This window comes from Anolis carolinensis, chromosome 1 (genome assembly GCF_035594765.1).
Source record: "Anolis carolinensis isolate JA03-04 chromosome 1, rAnoCar3.1.pri, whole genome shotgun sequence".
Taxonomy (NCBI): domain Eukaryota; kingdom Metazoa; phylum Chordata; class Lepidosauria; order Squamata; family Dactyloidae; genus Anolis; species Anolis carolinensis.
Genome location: NC_085841.1, coordinates 134,336,560 through 134,357,001, shown reverse-complemented (window position 1 = coordinate 134,357,001; position 20,442 = coordinate 134,336,560). Strand labels below are relative to the sequence as shown.

At 36.3% G+C, this 20,442-nt stretch overlaps 1 protein-coding gene across 4 annotated transcripts in view; it reads left to right on the top strand.

The window, feature by feature from the left end:
- erich1 (glutamate rich 1) overlaps positions 1-20,442 on the top strand; it is a 113,099-nt gene that overhangs the window by 17,241 nt on the left and 75,416 nt on the right. For 3 of the 4 annotated variants that reach the window (XR_010002332.1, XM_003215479.4, XM_062969102.1), the window contains exons 2-3: positions 11,124-11,276; positions 18,098-18,235. Coding sequence is in view for 3 of the 4 variants with exons in the window: in XM_003215479.4 (XP_003215527.2) it covers positions 11,124-11,276; positions 18,098-18,235 (291 nt within the window). In the remaining variant the exon portion in view is untranslated. The remainder of the gene's footprint in view (positions 1-11,123; positions 11,277-18,097; positions 18,236-20,442) is intronic. The other variant, XM_062969103.1, reaches the window with a different exon arrangement.

The window sequence follows — 20,442 nt, the reverse complement described above, 5'->3', positions numbered from 1 at the left end:
AAGACATGACACATATAGCAAAATAGATTATATTCTGGGGAAAAATACAAACCAATCAGTGATTCTAGAAGCAAAAACACTTCCAATACATTTATCGGATCATGCACCATTAAGAGTAAAAGTAAAATTAGAAATAGAAAGAAAAGAAAGAACCTGGAGATATAACACAGTTTTAAACAGTAGAGAGGAAGAATATGAAACAATTAGGAAAGAAATAAATAAGTATTTTGAGACCAATGACAATGGACAAGTAACTAAAGATATAATTTGGGATGCAAGTAAGGCAGTGATAAGGGGTCACTGTATAAGTTTAGAGGTAAATCTTAGAAGAAGATGGAGGAATGAACAGGATAAGAGAATAAAAGAAATAGAAACCCTGCAAGACAAACATAAAAGGACTAAGGATAGACAGATTTGGAGAGAGCTAAAGGAGAAAAAAAACCAATTAGAAGCATTTGAGGAAAGGAATATAATAAATAAATATCTATACGTTAAAAGCTATTCCCAAAGTTGGAATATAAAATCAATGAAGAGGATGGCTTACTATTTGAAAAAGAAAAAAGAAAAAACATGGATAAAGAGATTGAAAGACGAAAATGGGAAAGAACAAGAGGAGCAAAGTAAGATTAGGGAGATAATGGCAAAATATTATAAAAATCTATATAAGGAAGAGAGGGTAATGCAAGGGAACTTAAATATCAGAGAAAAAATTGCAGAGGAAGACAGAGAGTTATTAAACCAACCAATAACGCAAGAGGAAACAATAAGGGCAATTAAAGGGTTAAAGGGAGGCAAGTCACCAGGGCCAGATGGATTTCCAGCAGAATATTATAAAGCATTTATGGAAGAGTTGGCATCACACCTAACAGAATTGTTCAATGAAATATACACTAAGCAAAAAGTCCCCCTAACATGGAAAGTATCAGAAATTATAACTATACCCAAAAAGGGGAGAGATTTAACACAACCAGGGTCATACAGACCCATTAGTCTATGCAATCAAGATTATAAAATATTTACAAAAATTTTAGCAAAAAGATTGGAAACAATAATGCCAAAAATAATCAAAGAGGATCAATATGGATTTGTGAAGGGAAGAAAAATTGGGGATCCAATAAAAAATGTAGTAATTGCAATGAATCATGCAAATTCGAATAAGAAAAAAATGGGAATTCTCAAATTGGATGTTTACAAAGCATTTGATAAAGTCAATCACAATTATCTGTTAAGATTATGTCAACAGTTGAATATGGGGGAAAACTTTTGCAAAACGCTGCAACAATTGTACAGCAACTGTAAAGCAAAAATAAGGGTGAATAATGGAAGGACAGGAGAGATACCAATTTTAAATGGTACAAAACAAGGTTGTCCATTATCCCCCACTTTATTTGTAATAGCGATAGAAATGCTAGCTGAAAGTATCAGGAATAGCACCAATTGGACAGGGTACAAAATAGAAAAGGGAGGAGGACAAAAGGAAGAAATAAGGCTTAATTTCTTTGCCGATGATGCAATGATTATTACAAGTCAACCGTTAATTATGGTAAAAGATATTATTAAAAAACTGGAAGAATTTAAAAATATATCAGGACTATTCGTTAATATTAAAAAGTCAGAGATACTATGTCTTAATACCCCACCAAGGGAACAACTGGAGATTAGGAAAATATCAGGGTTAAGATTAGGATTAAAGAAGCTGAAATACTTAGGAGTATGGATATATAAAAACCCAAAGAGTATAGTCAAGGGGAATTATAAACAAAAATGGAAGGTAATAGAGAAACAGTTTAAGAATTGGGAAGGAAAAACATTAACAAGAGTGGACAGAATAAGGGCACTAAAAATGTTCATAATACCAAAATTGACATATTTATTTCAAACATTACCGAACACAGTAGATAGGAAGACACTAAAGACATGGGACAGGAGAATAAGAAAATGGGCAGTCGGAGGAAAAAGGCCCAGAATAAGGGACAAATGGTTAAATGCAAAAGAGGAAGAGGGAGGCTGGGGGATTCCAAGTTTAGAAGTCTATCACGATGCGTTTCAAATCCAAAGATTATTGGAAATACAGTATACTAAAAAAAAATGGGCAAATATGGAGAAGATAATAAATAATACTAAAGAAAAAGAAATAATATTTAGGGAATGGAGTAGGAGAGAAGAAGCAGAATTTAAGGAACCTTTTAAAGGAACAATAAAAGTGTGGAAAAAAAGAAAGAAGAAGCTAAGTCCAGGCAATGAGAATAAGATGGCAACTATATGGCAAATTAATTACAATAACAACGAAATTATAGGCAGAACATTGAGATCAATTGAAAGTAGAGGGAAAAGGTTAGTGGAGGATTTGTACACAATAGATGGAGACCCTGTAGAACAAAAAGAAATTCAGAATTGGATAGGATCAGGGAATTGGATTCAAAGCTGGGCTATAAGACAGGAAATTTTTAGATTGAGAGAAAAAATTAGAGAACAGGACAGTCCATTTGAGAAGGCGATTAGGAAATGTTTGAGAGAGGAAAAGAAGGTGGCAGGAGATCTGTATGAACAAATTATAACGGTAAAAGAAGAAATAGTAGAGGAAATTTTCCAAACATGGAGAATGGACATGGAAATTTAGAGGGAAGATATACAAAGGGAAATAAGTAATATAGCAAAAGAAAAGTACAATGTATTAAGGGAAGCAAGAAGGAAAATGTTACAAAAATGGTATAGAACTCCTGCACAACTTTCACGGTTTTTACCAGGGATGAAAGATAGGTGTTGGCACGGTTGTGAACAAAGAGGGGTGTTCAATCATATGATATGGGAGTGCGATCGGGTGCAAGAATACTGGAGAATGATTGAAGGAGAAATCAATAGAATGCTAAATCTACAAATAGTAATAGTTAATAGAAATGTACTACATGCAAGGATAACAGAAGTGAAGAATATACAAAAAGAAAAAATGATTGACAAATTAATAGCATGTGCACAAATTGTTTTAGTGAGCGGTTGGAAAGATAAAACAAAATGGACTCTGACGAATTGGTATAAGTATATAATTGATATGTTAAATGTAGAAATCACAAATTGCAAATGGAATAATATAGATAAAATTGAAAATATTGCAATAATCAAGGGGATGTGGGAACCAGTTAAGAACTATTTAGAGAATGTACTAAGATGTGGAGTGGAAAAATTAAGATTGAGATTGATATTTCAAATGTAACTTCTGTAGTTTGTTGTATAAAGTGTATGTACAAGGAGGGGAGGGTGGGAGGGTGGGAGTGGGATAAGATGACAAAACAACAATAAAAAATTAAAAAAAAAAAAAAGGAAGGAGACAAATTATTTCAGAATTTCCAAAAAAAACCCATTAGTTCAAAATAAAGAAAGATGGAAAGAGAATAAGAAGGTATTAGAAGATTTGGAAAAAATTGAAGTAACAAAAAATACTTATTTGTAAAAAAAATGACTTCCAGGTCAACTCTATAAATAACACAAAGATTAGCAAGCTATTTTTAAAAAAAAGAAAGGGAGAAATATGGTAACAAAATTAAAGGATGGGAATGGACAAATTAAAACCAAGGAAGAAGAATTGAGAGAAATAATGGCAAGTTATTATGAAAAGTTGTATGCAAACAAAAAAACAGAAAGGTCAGAGGGAATTGTTGTAAGAAAATTAGACCCACAGGACCAAATAGGACTAAACAAAACTATTACTAGTAAGGTAACTGAAGAAGTTATTAATAATCTTAAACCAAACTCTTCCCCCGGACCTGATGGTTTTACCTCTAACTTTTATAAAATATTTCAATCAGAAATTATTCCAAATTTAGAAATCTTATTTAATGAGATACTAAAGAATAGAATAATTCCTGAAACATGGAAAAGATCCGAAATAATCACAATCTTAAAACCCAATAAAGACGAGTCCGACCCCAACTTTTACAGGCCAATCACCCTATGCAACGTTGATTATAAATTTTTTACAAAACTTGCTAATAGATTAACAGACATAATCCCAAAACTAATAGGGGAAAACCAATACAGTTTTATTAAAAATAGAAGACTTGCAGACCCAATTAGAAATATACTCAGTGCAATCAATCAAGTTACTAGAGAAAAAGAAAAACTTTTGTTATTAAAATTGGATGTCTACAAAGCATTCGACACGGTCAACCATCATTATCTTCAGCAAGTCTGTGAAGAATATAATTTGGGGAGAGAGTTCTGTGAAGTAATTAAGGAACTTTACAAAGATAACCAAGCAAAATTACTTATAAATGGAGCCAGGACAAGAATAATCAAGATTAATAGTGGAACTAAACAAGGCTGTCCACTCTCCCCTATTCTATTTACTTTGGCAATAGAACCTTTAGCAAATTTTATTAGGGAGGATGACAAAATTAAAGGTTTCAAAATTGCAAGGGAATTAATCAAAATTAATTTATTTGCGGATGATGCCATGGTTTTAATGGGATCACCAGTGGAATCTATAAAAGAAGTTATTCATACCGTAAAAAAAAATGAGAATCTGTCGGGGTTGGCCATTAATATTCAAAAATCAGAAATTTTACGTAAAAATCTGTCTTGGAAAGAGTTAAAAGAAATACAGACCATATCTGGGATAAGATTAGGAGAAAAGAAGTTAAAATATTTAGGCGTTTATATTCCCAAAAATTTAAACAACATAATTCAATTAAATTATAACCATTTATGGAAAAAAGTAAACAATGAAATTTGTAATTGGAATAATCGGAACTGAGATATGTCAAACAAAATTACGATAGTCAAAATGATGGTTCTCCCCAAATTTCTATTCCTATTTCACGCCCTTCCATATAGTATCCCCAGTAAAATAATTAAGAAATGGGACAACTCAATAAAAACCTGGATTACAGGTGGAAATAAAAATAGAATTCCCAATTCAGTATTCTATTCCTCAGAACAGAACAGAGGGTGGGGGGCACCCAATCTGCAAGACTATTATGAAGCCTGCCAATTAACAAGATTGTTAGAATTAGATTTTTATGACTCAAGAAGATGGGTCAGAATCGAAAAAACAATAAACGGATGGCACAGTTGCCTATGTTTAAAAGGATGGGTAGATAATAAAACTCTAAAAGAAATTAAAGGAGGACCAATGATCTCATCCATGGAGTGCTGGAAAAAATGGCAAGGTAAATTACCAATAAATAAAGTAGATATACTCCCAATAGAGTTTTTAAATAATAAAAAGGAACAGGTATTTGGTAAAGCGATAACAAATTTTAAACAAAATGGAATGAAATTGATAAGAGACCTCTTAAACCCAGACGGGACAATTAAGGATTGGGAAATGATAAAAGACATTTGTGGGCAAAGTAACTGGCTTCTTTGGAGTGGACTGAAACAAAGGATTATGAATTGGAAGAAAAAGGAAGGTCCAGAAACAGATTTTGACCAAATTTTAAAAAATTAGAAAAGGAAAAAGGCCTGATGGGTTTTATTTATAAGAAATTAATTGAAAAACAATATAAATTGAAACAAACATTGGCCGAGATATGGAAAGAGGACATGAACATTAACGACCCTGACATCGAATACTGGATCAATTCAATTTAAAAAATCAAGCAGATAAAGATAAGAGAAACCCAAAGGAAAATACTGACTAAATGGTATAGAACCCCAATCCAATTAGCTTATATAACTAAAACAACCACAAAATTGTGTTGGCATGGATGTGGGAAAACTGGCTCATATATTCATATGTGGTGGGAATGTGATAAAGTACAAAAAATTTATAACAAGGTAAAGAAGGAAATTGAAGATTTAACAGGACATAAATTGATTTTGAAAAATAAAGAATTCTTCATCCAGAAATTAGATAAAAACAAAATTACTAAGGACTGGGGGGAAATTATAAAATACATGATAGTTGCCGCTCAAGCAACAGTTGCCTTGGGTTGGAAAGAGCAAACAAAGTGGGAAGTTAAAAAATGGTATGAATACCTAATTGATTTTATGCTTCAGGATTATTTCCTTGAAAGGAGAACTAAATATATATCAGGCCGAATCAAAAAGAATTGGGAGCTGAAATGGGGAAGATTGATAGATGAAGTCAAAGGACAAAGAAAATATAAAGAATTGAATCATTCTCTACTTACGATTGATCAATTAAAATAATATCTGAATGAAAGAAAGTACTGTTCCCAGAGGGAGGGGGAGGGGGGAGAGGTGAAAAACTACTGGACATAAATGGGAGATAAAAGTGGAACTAGCAAGTGTAATGTTACCAAGAATATGTGATTGGATGTGTATGTTGATGGATTTTGTTGTTGTTTCGCTGGTATCTACAATAAAAACATATTTTTAAAAATGTCACATTGTTTGTGAACATATTCTGGTTATAGTCTAGGCTTAAGTATCAGACAGCATGGCAATTTCACATCAAACATTATCATTAGATGTTGCATTTTCCCCACTCCCACCATTAATTTTTATTCAAGTTCTTTGACCCCGTGAGGACAGAAGATTTGAAAATTAAGTAACTTGTGATGACTCATGGGCCTTGTAGTCCTGCTCAGGACATTGTAATTCCTGATGAAGATGAAAACTTGGGTTTTTTACCTTCCCAGTCTGAACTGGATTCCTCTCAGCCAGATCTTTCCCAGGCAGATCTGGGAACCTTGCACCTGCAAGAAAGTTGTCTCCCAGAAGTATGTCAAACAAGCCCAGAGCCTACTTCTCCCGTATTCTTGCGCCGGGAGTTTTGTAAACAACAGAGAAGTTTGGATTCAGCTTCGCGCAGGAGTGCGAGGATTGCAGCTAAGAATGTGGCCAATTAAGACTGCTTTTCGTGAGAATCTTTGGGGAGTCTCACATCTGGTCTCAGAGTTAGCTTTCGGTTCTGATTCCCAGAGAACTGCTTCGGCGGGAAGCTAGACTCTATTTAGGTGTTTTACCCGCGTAGTAACTTCGCGGAGTCAATTCGTCAGCCTACGGAGCGAGTTGTGTCTGGACAGCGCGCTCCGGTTCAAGCCTCGCTCCTGCTCAAGCCTTGCCTTGCTATCCAGCCTTCGCCTTGCTTCCCAGCCTTTGTTTATCTACGGACTTTGCCTTGTTTCCCAGGATCAATCCTTGCCTTGTTCCACGGATTTATCAAGTTATTCCACGGACCTTGTTCTTGTTCTTAGTTATCTTGTTCCACGTTCAAGCCTTGTTTCAAGTATCAAGTTATTTCCTAGCCTCGCTCAAGTTTCATGGACTAAAGGACCTTGTCATCTCCCCTCACTTTGCTTGGCAAAGTGAGTGTTTCGGTTATTGGATTACAACTTTGGACCTTAATATTTCTTATTGGACATTGCTTTTTTGGACTAATTCTGACCTTTCCTGAAAGGTCTAATTCTGGACTATTTTCTACACTTGTTTTTATTAACTTTATATATTCCTACAATAAAGATATTAGATAGATTCTGGCCTCTGTGTATGGTTATTGGTGCTCTGCAGCCTGGGTCGTGACATAACTAGATATTGAGGTTATATAAACTTGTTTGTAAGTGTTTGTCCAGTGCCTCTGAAGTACTGTAATTATAATTCCTTTTCAAGGGTGCATGCATACTAGTGGGTGTGCGAAACAGCAGAAATCCATTCTGTTTTTGTTTCAAATTTTGGGTGCCCCCCCTTCTGTTTTCAGAAAACAAAACTCCAGAGCCCGAATTACAAATCCAAAGAGCCCCTCCTCCTAATCTCTCAGAATCTTCCCAAAAACAAAATGGGGGGCACCCAAAATTTGAAATGAAAAGAGAATGGATTTCAGCCATTTCAGACAACCCTGTACTGTACAGTACAATTGAATTGCCATGTTTCAGTGCTATGGAATCGTGAAATTCACGGTAAGACATCAGCACTCTTTGAAAGAGAAAGCAAAATATCTTATAGAACTACAAACTCCCAAGATTCCATAGCATTGAGCCATGGCAATTAAAGTGGTGTCAAACTGCATTAATTCTACTATGTAGATGCACTCCCAGACATCTGGTGCATGATGAAGCAAGGAGTGTACTGACTTCATACCATTTTATTTGATGTGGTATCATGAGTTACTTTCAGTATTTTCCCCATTTATGAAAATAGACAATGCCTTCAACTTGACTTCGGTTCATTTCTATATTGGAACTAAATGATAAAGATCCATCAGTGTTACTTCTAAGTAGTACATTGTCAGTTGGTGAATTACACATATGCAAATCTTAATGCATTTTGTTCTTCCATACATGAAAGAACAAAGAATTCGAAGCAATCTTCCCTGTCTAGACACTATTACATGACCTTTTGTGCATTTTCCCAATAACTTTTGGCAATTTGCAGAAAAAAGATATATTCATGTATAAGTCTAGAAATTTTAGTCAAAAAATAAATCTCAAAACATGGGTCATGTTATCCATGGGGCAATGTGAGTAGTGTGCCTTAACTCTTGTCAATAAAGTAACCATTCCCTTCTCTTATTTCAGCAGGAAAAGCAAGAGGTCAGTCTGTCCCAAGAGAATGCAAAATAAGTACCAGATTCCTCTACTTTCCCCACTATTAAAGGCACTAAAACATGTTTGTCAGTGAATTGTGCTTGCAATATCCCAAATCCCAAAATAGCAAATCCAGCATTTTATTCTATAAAGGTAACATCATTTGGTGTGTGTTGCTCTCTTTCTATCTCTTTTGAATAATAATAAAAAAACTTTATTTATATTCCGCCCTATCTCCCCAGAGGGACTCAGGGTGGATTCCAGACATAAAAGGCAAACATTCAATGCCCGAACACAACAACAGTACACCCATAATAACAAAAATTGACAATCTAGCATAAAAAAAAACAAATTATGATTTAACAACTAAAATTAAATTAAAAATGCAACCTATTGTATCAAACATAAGAACAAAACATCAAACAGAAGCATTCCCAGTTCCTTGAAGGCTGTGCACACCCTCCCTGAAGTATCTTCTTTATACTGAAATTTACACAAGGGGAAATCTCCCTACAGGAAAATTTAGACCAGTGATAAAAGGCAACAATTTCCCATGTTCATGCTCAAAAGTATATCTTTTCCAGTACTAAAGCAGCTTGTGTGCTTTTTCCATTTGAAATAAGTCCTGTTCATTGTTCCAAGTAAGGTACATGATATGAAAGAGGAAATATGCATTTTCTATGTTGATATAACTTTGTACCTGGGAATTCATAAAACCACTGAGTGACATTTTTGTCCCTAGGCAATATTCTAATTATTTTTCTGGGGATTTAAAGTTAGTTGCCCTGGAGGCACAGGTGTCATTTTCTTGTTCATGGCTTCTATCTTTTTACTGAAAAACTCCAGGGTAAAGAGGAACATCATTGAAATATTTTCCTTAGAACTGTGAATTCTCTCTGTGAACCTGTGTAGCATTATAATGACAAAGCATAACTTTGGGAAGCATTTGGGAAAGACTTGAAGCGAAATTACTCATGTATACTCATTAGGACCATATTTATTTATTTTTTTAAAAAAAAACTTCAAGATTGAGTTCTAATTACAATTTTATATAAACTAGTGACTAGTTGCAGCTTTTGCTAGCATCTACAGCATGATCTCCTTTTCCACAATAATAGCACAAGTCCAGAATACTTGGCTGATTGCATCTCCCTGTATGAACTTGCCCAGGCCCTGAGATCCTCAGGAGATGCCCTTCCCTCGGTCCCACCTCCATCGCAAGCTCAATTGGTGGGAATGAGAGAGCAAGCCTTCCTACTCGGTAGCTGCCCCTCGACTCCGAAACTCCCTTCTTCCCAAGGAAGTCAGAATGGCCCCCTCCTTGCTGTCTTTTTTTTTTTTCTTCAGGCAGACTTTTAAAGAAGGTGGTTTTTAAGACCAAGTCACGGGTGCTGTGGTTAGATCTATAAATAGGTCTCAATCGATTTTAAAGGTTTTGTCTGCTTATTTGTATTACTGTGAATATTTAATTTAAGTATTTGCATTTTTAGGGTTCAAATTTTATATTATTGGTTTTACTGTAAGCTTTACTGCGTTCAGTCTTTTTCTTTAGAGAGAACAATGGGGTATAAACAAAAATAGTAGTAGTAGTAACAACAACAACAACCATAGTTTCACTTACTCATGCTCCAAAGAGTACCATATATATTTGAGTATAAGCTGACCCAAATATAAGCTGAGGCATCTAATTTTACCACAAAAAAACGGGAAAACTTATTGACTTGAGTAAAAGCCAAGGGTGGGAAATTCAGGAGCTACTGGTAAATTTAAAAAATAAAAATAGATACCAATAAAATTACATTAATTGAGGCTCCAGTAGGTTAAATGTTTTTGAATATTTACATTAAATTGTAATTTAAGATAATAATAAGACTGTAATAAGATAAGAACGTCCAACTCTGATTACCTATATACTCGAGTATAAGCTGACCTGAATATAAACCGGCCAGGACCCTCACTTGAGTATAATCCGAGGGGAGCTTTTTCAGCCCTAAAAAGGGCTGAAAAACTCAGCTTATACTAACGTATATATGGTGTTCTCCTATCCCAGAAATGTTTTAGGAATCTCTAGGTCCTCCAATGAAATTCTATGTTATGCTTCTGGCCGGATATAGCGTTTGCTATTACCCATGATTCCATGTCCACAGCATGTCTTGGGACATATCCTTCAGGTATATGGGGTTGTGCTATATAAAGTGGTAGCAATGAAAGGCTAGAGTAATGAGTAACAGAAAGACTGGATGAAAATCTAATCTCTGGCCCCTTCTAAACTGCAGTGTAGAAGGAGCCTCTGCCTCAAGTTATGAGAGCGACTGTGGTATACTGTTTTTATTATTCCAGCAGGAGTCGATGAGTCCTGGATTTGAATCTGTTCTCAGGCAGAGAAACACCTTGGGTGGCCTTAGGCAACTCAGGCCCCTTCTACTTATCTGTTTTGATAATCTAGATTATATGGCAGTGTAGAAGGGGCTCACACTCTCTCAGTCTCAGAGGAAGGTGTATCCCTCTGAACACCTCTTGTCAAGATAGAGTTGCCTTGGGTCACCATAAATTGGAAACACCATGAAGGCACATAAGAACAACATTTGAAGTTTTAAATAACAATTTAAACCCTCTATTTCATCATCCCCTTTTTAGTGTTCAGAAGCAAAGTACTGGAGAGACTCTTTCCCATTCCTCCTGGTGTGGTTTCTTCAAGTGTGGAGGCAAGTACTGTTGCAAAAGCTCCAGATTCACATCAAGAAGGCTCTGAGAATACAGCAGCTCTGTCAGTGTACTCCAGTTTACCAGGTAATGCAGTCTTCAGATTGAGAGAGTTTGTGGCTTCTGTTCAGATGTTGTATATATTATTATTTTTGTGTGTGTGTGTCATACTTAGAATGAGGTAGAGAAACTGGCAAAATAAGGAAAATTGCTTTCAGAAGTAAATGAATAAGAAAATACAACAATGCATCGTTCTTTGTCCTGGGTTTTCATATTGAATTTAATTTCACTACTGTATTATGTGTTAGGTTTTTTCCCAGCCTAACTACATTTTCTTGTCCTAAACATTCAGCCAACATCCATCTAATTAAGAATCAAAAGTCACTTTTAACAATTTGCCATTAAAATAATGTATCTGAAAGCTGTAAATAAAGTCTTAAAGTATACATTAATTATTTCTTTTAGAATTCAGTTAAGAAATCAACAGGGTGCTGTTTCTTCTGCTACTGTGCTCATGGAAGGAAAGAAATACTCTTTTGCTATTGCTATTGTCTTGGGATCCTTCTACACTGTAATATAATCCAGATTATCAAAGCAGATAATTGACACTATCTGTTTGAACTGGATTATATGAGTCTACACTGCCGTATAGTCCAGTTCGAAGCAGATAATCCGGATTTTATATGGCTGTATAGAAGGGTCTTAGACTTCAATAACATTTGAATTTGCACACATGTTCTTGCAAAAGATTATTTTCTTTTCTCTTGTCTCCATTAGAAGGTGGGGTTTTTTAAAAAAAATACTTTGATTTGTGGATTCAGTGTCAGTGATACACTGCCAAGCAAGCCAAATATTGTCAATGCATATTCATGAGAAATTTTTTGGCAGTGTAATAAATGGAATAAACCACTTTTGCAGACTGATTAAACAATTAATTTTAGCAGTTAATTACTATGGCAAGAAGGAGCAACAGAATGTAATTATTTCATTGTAAAGTAGAATATGACATTTTAAACGCCTTTCCATTAAGAATTTGTATTCTGTTGACTGATTATACTAACATGGCATAACTGTCAATAAGATGGCTGATCGTTCATAATGTTCTAGATCAACAAATGTTGCAAATGTTTCTGTGTCTGGTTTGAAAGTGTTGAGTCCCATCCGTGGGAGAAAAGTAGGATAAAAGTACATTAATAACAACAACAACAAGAACAACAAACTGCTGCTTGTAATGCCCAGTTTTTGTTGGGCCTATATCTCTTCCCAAATGTTCTCAAACAGTCTTTGCTAGATTGTTTCATCTGTGGTGTCTTCTCTAGATGGTATCAAAGAAACCATAGCAACCTATCTTTCTCCATTTGACATCTACAAAAATATACAATAGGTTTTTGCTACCTTTAACTTTTTTTTTCTTTTTCTGATCGCTGTACACCATAGAAGTAGTCAGATAAAACAATATCCTCAGTATGTATTCTGAAGATCCACATATATTAGTAGAAGTATCAAATAAATCATCCCTTAAGATAAATGCTTGACTTCTTGTTTGTTATGAAAAGTAGTTCACATAACAGCAGCAAACCTTTGCCTAATAGGATTAGAAGATAAAAACAATATTGGAATAGAAGTGCGGCACAACGGCATAAAACCACATATTGGGAAGACAGAGGTTGCCTACAAATAATTTATTTTAAATTCCTTTCAACAGTGTGCATTCATAAATGCTGAATATTCATACTGTGCTCTACAATCAAGTGCTATACAATTTTTTTTTAAAGGTGGCAGTACATTCCCTGGCTGCTAGATAGAAACCCCCAAGGCAATACATGAACTGAGAAGCTATTTAACTACTCATTTATGGCTTGGAATAGTAATTCCTAATCTATATCCAAGAGACCTAGTTGTGTTGTCAAAGCAGAAATATTGCTGTGTACCTGTGTAAGGGACATGAAATTGTGATCCCTCAAAAATACAGAGGTTATCTTCATGGTCTCTGTGAATGCACACCAATGGGTTAACTGCATTGCGCAATGCAATTCCAATAAACCTTTTGATTCCATGGCCTCCTGTGTTTCCATCTGCTGTGATAGAAAACTGTCTTCTTCATGGAAGTTACCTCAGCACATAGGGTCCGTGAGCTTGCAGCACTGTGAACTGACCAAGCTTACTTCCATTTCCATGATACCAAAGTGGTTTTGAGACCTGATATTTCTTTCCAATCAAAGGTGGTTTCCCATTTTCACCTGAACAAAGACATTGTGTTACCTGCCTTCCCCGCCCCTATCTCCTTCCACAGAGCTTGAGAGAAAGTTGTCCTCTCTTGATGTTAGGTGGGTCCTGTCCTGCTGCCTCCATCGGGTAGCTTAGTTTCACCAGATACCTAAATTGTTTGTAGTGCACAAACAAAGCTTGTTTGGACTTCTGATTTTGACCACAACTGTCCAGATGGGTCACATATACTGTCCCCTGATCTGTAGTCTGGCAGGGGTACCTTCCCCAAAGGGGACCATTCCATGGACCATTAGGGGACCCTTCCATGAGGTCAACTTTGTCCTTGGCAGCTTTCTTTAAGGGAGTCCCCTTGCGAGACATTTGTCAGGCTGCAAACTGGTCCCAATCCTCCAGCTTTGCACCCCGCTATAGGGTAGATGCGGCAGCTAAAAGGAATACTGACTTTGGTCGAGCTGTCTTGTCCTGAGTTGCCTGACTTCCATTTACTGATATAAGCCATTAAGTGTTTGTGATGGTTAAGTCAGATGCCTTATGGGGCTGCCTCATCTCCAGGCTTATCCTGTCTTTGTTGGGTTCTACAGCCTTAAAGTCTACCCTTTCCTCCCAGGCAACTGTTTGAAATCTATAGCTTTACATGCTTTAAGATATGCCTTCTTAAGGTTATGACACTTCACATGTTATTATTTATTGTATTGTTAAATTGTGTTATGATATGTTGTTTTATATTCTGTCATATTGTATGGTTTTGGGCATGACCCCATGTAAGCCGCCCCGAGTCCCCGTTGGGGAGATGGTGGCGGGGTATAAATAAAGTTTTTTATTATTATTATTATTATTATTATTATTATTATTATTATTATTATTATTATTATACCTGTGTGTCCTATTGCCTTAGTGCCTATTCCCACAAATGAAGACAAGTAGTGCTGTTTGTTTTTCATTTGATGAAAGCTTTATAGTGATATTCAAAGGTGAAATGCTTACTTTTAAATATTTCAAACTTTACAAGTCCAGGGATGGGCTGCAAAACTTTTATTTACACTGAAATGTAAATTATTGAAATTTTACATGCCAAGGTTTGGTCAGTAAACCTCTTCTTATTTGATATTCTTGTCTCTGATGCTTCTTGACCACTCAGGAATGTCACCCTCCTCCTGTGCATTAGCTTGTTAGACTCCCATGGGTGTGCATTCACAGAGACCACAAAGAAGAAACACAGGTTGCTTACCTGTAACTGTAGTTCTTTGAATGGTCTTCTGTGAATTCACACAACAATCATCCACCTTCCCTAATTGCCATGTATACTAATGTTTCTGCCACAGTGGAACTTGAACTGAGGCAATGCCATTATGTACCAGGCATGAGCAAACTTTGCCCCTCTAGGTGTTTCAGACTTCAACTCCTATAATTCCTAACAGCCAGTAGGCTGTTAAGAATTGTGGGAGTTGAAGTCCAAAACACCCAGGGTGGGGGGAGGGTTGAAGTTTGCCTATGCCTGTTATATATTATCGGAATGGTGGACAGAGTTACCACCAAAACTATCCCCTAGAGCTCTAAAAGGTTCCAGATTGCAGAAGGTTCCAGTTAACTCATTGGTATGAATTTACAGAAGACCATGCAAAGAAGTGCAGTTACATATAAGCAACCTGTGTATGGGCTTCTGGATGTCTCGTCTTGAAATCTTTCCAAGCATAAAAACTTACAGTGTTTTCAGAAAGGGTACAGTACGTTTGAGAATTCTAGTATTTCCCAAGACCTTTTGCAAATTCTTTTTAGTTCATGTGTGAAAAATTCTGCTAGAGACCCTGATGACATGTATAAGAATTTTTCCAAAGCAAAAGTGATTTCTTCCAATAGATTCTGACATCCTGAAGAACTTTCACATTTGTTTCTCATTAATTCCAGCGCTGATTAACACCTCATTATTAATCAACAGTGGTAGAAGAAATCAGCCCCAAGACTCTGCAGTTCGTGGGGTTTAGCATGAATTTAAAGAAACAAATCTACCGAATAGTTCCAATTAATTTTAACTTTATGTCTGTCTCTTCAGAATGCATGATTAATCAGTTTGTATCTCATGGTGTTATTTCTCTGTTTCTTTATTGACCTCTAAAAGTGAAAGACTTTCCCTTAGCTTCTGGAGAGAGAGAAAGGCCTTTGTTTTGGAACTATTCTTTTTATTATCATCATCATTATAATCATCGTCATCATCATTGAGGGGATGCGATGGAATGACCATTTAGCCTCCTAAATTTTCCTTATTTCTATTGCTGAACAAAAAGAAAGCATGCTAATTTTTTAGATTTCTCATTAGGATCAGTAGGAGTCCATTTTAGTATAGTCAGAAATCTAGTTTATGTGTATAGAAAGCTGATGAAGTGATGACCTGTGGGGAACATCATTGTGAGAGTAGATGTTCCTTGAACTATATTGGACTTCTCAGTAGTTATAGATGTAAAACCCACAAATTAATAGTAAAATGCACTTTGACAACGGTAGCCATGTTCCTGTGAAGATTCCTTTAAAAGCCTTTGTGAAGTACACTATAATTGCATTTGAGTGCTGATTCTCTTACTCTTCTACAAGGTGATTTCTGTTTTTACAAAATTATTCTATAGATGATTGCAAAATTCCTGTGTGTGTTTTGTAGAAATCAAGAGTGTGTTGTCATTTGTGGAAGAATTATTACCACTGGCATTATTGAACATTGAGAAAAGAGACATGTAGCTGCTATTGATTAGATACTGAGGATGCATCCATATTATAGTTTTTTCATAACTTTTATAAGGTGAGGGGTTTAGTCCTTTAATCATGTAGGTGAGAAAGAAACAATATCCCTCAATTCTGGGAAAATGTACATCTGCAAATGGTCTTAATCAGAACATACAGGTTGAGTATCCTTTATCTAAAATACTTGGGACCAGAAAGGTTATATGTATGTATGTATGTATGTATGTATGTACAAGGGCTATCCAGAAAGTAGATTACGTTTTGGAATTAAAAATGAACGAAGTATAGGAGAAAACATTTACCATATGCAGTTGAAAGCCAGACCCAAATACCACTTCTCAACATAGTCCCCATTGAAATCTAGGCACTTCTCATAGCGCTCAACTTTCCCCCACGCTCATCCTGGATCGCTCTTCTGTTTTGCAAATGCTTGCAAGGAAGATTATGGCAACCGTTTTTTGGGACAGGAAAGGTGTGCTTCTTGCAAAACCTTAGAAGAGCGATACAGGACGAGCGTGGGGGAAAGTTGAGCGCATGCACATGCGCAGCTGCGGGAAGGGATGCCCGCATAGTTGAGGATGCAAGCCAAGCGGCAAAGTTTGGTTGGGAAGGACTTTGCAAACTCTTTTATTGCTATGAGAAGTGCCTAGATTTCAATGGGGAATATGTTGAGATGTGGTATTTGGGTCTGGCTTTCAACTACATATGGTAAATGTTTTCTCCTATACTTTGTTCATTTTTAATTCCAAAACATAATCTACTTTCTGGATAGCCCTCGTAATTATTTATTTATTTATTATTTTAATGGCTAGAGGGGGAAGGCTTTTGGAATACTTCCATATACATAATGAGATATGGATATGGGACCAAAGTATAACAAATTCAGGTTTGCTTTATATACAGGCAATCCTCAAATTACAAACAAGTAAAAATGGGGGTGAGACAACAAAAAGTGAGAGAATTATCATGGGGAAAAGGGGGTCTCCACTGAAGCTTTATCACCAGTCCTTGTTTCCACAACAAGCCTTTTCTTTCTTTTCAAAATTCGATTATCATAGGGACAGAAAGTGAGGAGACATCTTCTGAACAGGGGCACAGATAGCAAAACAAATTCAACAGGGGTGTTAACCCTTCCTTATGCTAGCCAAATCTTTTTAAATATATGTCTGTGTGTGGCTGGAGTTACATTTAAAAAGGTCTCTGATCCGACTTACATACAAATTCAACTTAGATAAGGGATATTATTCAGTGAAATGCAGCAGTCTCTTCCATATGGAGCAGTTGTGTAGTTGATGTGTATCTGTTAGTTGAGTTTCTTGTTCCATTTGAGAAAACATTTCTCCCGATTTGGGCGCTCTCAGGGCGGTACAGGCAACCTGGAATGCATTAGGGGTGTGAACTTTTTCTTTTTTTGTACTTGCCCTGTTTGTACTATTTCCTGTCTTTAAAAATTTGTACTGCCTTAGAATTGGCTGAGGTTTTTCCAGAACTGGGAGGATGTGACTGAGATCCTTGTTACTTCCAAGGCTACATTATCAGATAATGAAAAGTAGGGGTATAAGTTTAAATGTATTTCAGCTGTAAAAGAATGAAGAATTTCAAAAGTTTTCTCCTTGCTGAGTTTACATAGGCCCTTGCCCTTTTTTGTATTTTGAAACTCTTTTCATGAAAATTTTATTTCTGAAAAGGAACAAGGAGGGCCTACTATGCACAAAATGCACTATTTTCCATGCAAAGATGAGTTTTGTTAAAATACACTGTTTTTGCACAAACAAAATGTGTCAGTCCCAAAGTGCAGAAATCTTATGATGAGAATTTTTTTATAAAGTGTGGCAGTGCATTGAAACATCCATTCCTGTTTTGTATAAGAACATTTACAAGTATTCTCTAAGTTCTAGTAATCAAACAAATGTTGCAGCCAAAATTACGTTTTTGCTTTTATTTTCTAGATAAAAAGAGAGAGGATTTGACTCCAAGGAAAATTTACACAGTAACTCCTCCTCCTGAAGATTATGTACCACCTCCTAATGCTGAAACCAGTAGTGAAAATTCGGAGAGTGATGACGATCATGAAGTGGATTTTCCAGGTGAAAAACAGTGTTACAGTATTGTTATTGTTTTTGGATTTGTTGTTGTTCAGCATTTGAATTTAAATGCACTGTTTGAGGATGGATTATTTGTGGAGTTATACTAGTTTTCAGGAACATGGATTCTTGGATGGCACAATGGTATTGCCCCATTGAGAAAGGGAGAGATGGACAGGAAGGAAGGGAGTGATGAAAGCTGGCATTTCATTCGAAGCCTGAGGGCAGAGAACTGTTTTGCTTTTCTTTTACTTGTAAAAGCACCATATAGCAATGGCATTATATAAATAAACTAGCTGTGCCCGGCCACGCGTTGCTGTGGCGAAGTCTGGTGTTCTGGGAAATAAAGTATTGAGGAATTGGTGGTAGTTAAGGTCAAGGGTAAAGGTTTTCCCCAGACATTAAGTCCAGTCGTGTCTTACTCTGGAGGTTGGTGCTCATCTCCATTTCTAAGCCGAAGAGCCGGTGTTATCCGTAGACTCCTCCAAGGTCATGTGGGATGACTACATGGAGCGGCGTTACCTTCCCGCCGGAGCAGTACCTATTGATGCACTCACATTTGCATGTTTTCGAACTTCTGGGTTGGCAGAAGCTGGGGCTAACAGTGGGGGCTCTCTCCGCTCCCCCAATTCAAACCTGTGGCCTTTCGGTCCAGAAGTTCAGCAGCTCAGCGCTTTAACACGCTGCGCCATCAGGGGATATTATTTCCTAAAGGTTGTGAATATACAATATTTCTGATTGGTTTTTTTTTTTTGTTGGAGGCAAGTATGAATGCTGCAATTAGGAAAAATGATTAGGATGTAATGGCCTTGCAGCTTTAAAGCCTGGCTGTTTCCTCCCTGAGTGAATTTTTTGTTGGGAGGTGTTAGCTGGCCCTGATTGTTTCCTGTCTGGAATTCCCTTGTTTTCAGAGTGGTGTTGTTTGCGATATTTTATGTGCTTCTACTGTCTGTGGCCCTGAGAAAACAGAGGATTTTCCAGACTTTGATTATGGGAATACTTTGTTGGGAGGTGTTAGCTGGCCCTGATTGTTTCCTGTCTGGAATTCCCTTGTTTTCAGAGTGGTATTGTTTGCGATATTTTATGTGCTTCTACTGTCTGTGGCCCTGAGAAAACAGGATTTGCCAGACTTTGATGATGGGAATACTTTGTTGGGAGGTGTTAGCTGGCCCTGATTGTTTCCTGTGTGGAATTCCCCTGTTTATTTACTGTCCTGGTTTTAGAGATTATATTGTTCTGCATTATTCTATCCCAGTAATTATTTCATATTAAAGAAGAATCTCACTTATCCAACATTCACTTATATAATGTTCTGGATTATCCAACTCAGTCTGCCTTTTCATAATCAATGTTTTTGTAGTCAGTGTTTTAAATTCATTGTGATATTTTAGTGGTAAATTTGTAAATACAGTACAGTAGAGTCTCACTTATCCAACATAAATGGGCTGGCAGAACGTTGGATAAGCGAATATGTTGGATAATGAGGAATTAAGCATAACCCTATTAAACATCAAATTAAGTTATGATTTTACAAATTAAGCACCAAAACATCATGTTAGACAACAAATTTGTCAGAAAAAGTAGTTCAGTACACAGTAATGCTATATAGTAATTACTGTATTTATGAATTTAGCACTAAAATATCACGATATATTGAAAGCATTGACTACAAAAATGCGTTGGATAATCCAGAACGTTGGATAAGCGAGTGTTGGATAAGTGAGACTCTACTGTAAATACTACATAGCATTACTGCGCATAGAACTACTTTTTCTGTCAAATTTGTTGTATAATATGATGTTTTGGTGCTTAATTTGTATAACGATTACCTAATTTGATGTTTAATTGACTTTTCCTGAATCCCTTATTATCCAACATATTCACTTATCCTGCCGGCCTGTTTACGTTGGATAAGTGAGACTCTACTGTATATTTCTAATCTTATATTATCTGCTCAGAACTGGATTATATGAGGCTCCTTCTTCACAGGTGTATAAAATGCACACTGAAGTGGATTATATGGCAGTGTGGAGTCAAGATAATCCAGTGCAAAGCAGATAATATAAGATTATAAATGGGTTATATAGCTGTGTGGAAGGGCCTTGAGTCTACACTGCCATATAATCCAGTGCAAATTAGATAATCTGTGGAAGAAGCCTAAGTGAGGCCTAAATCTGCCTGTCCCCTAACTGAAACCTGGCTGTCCCTTG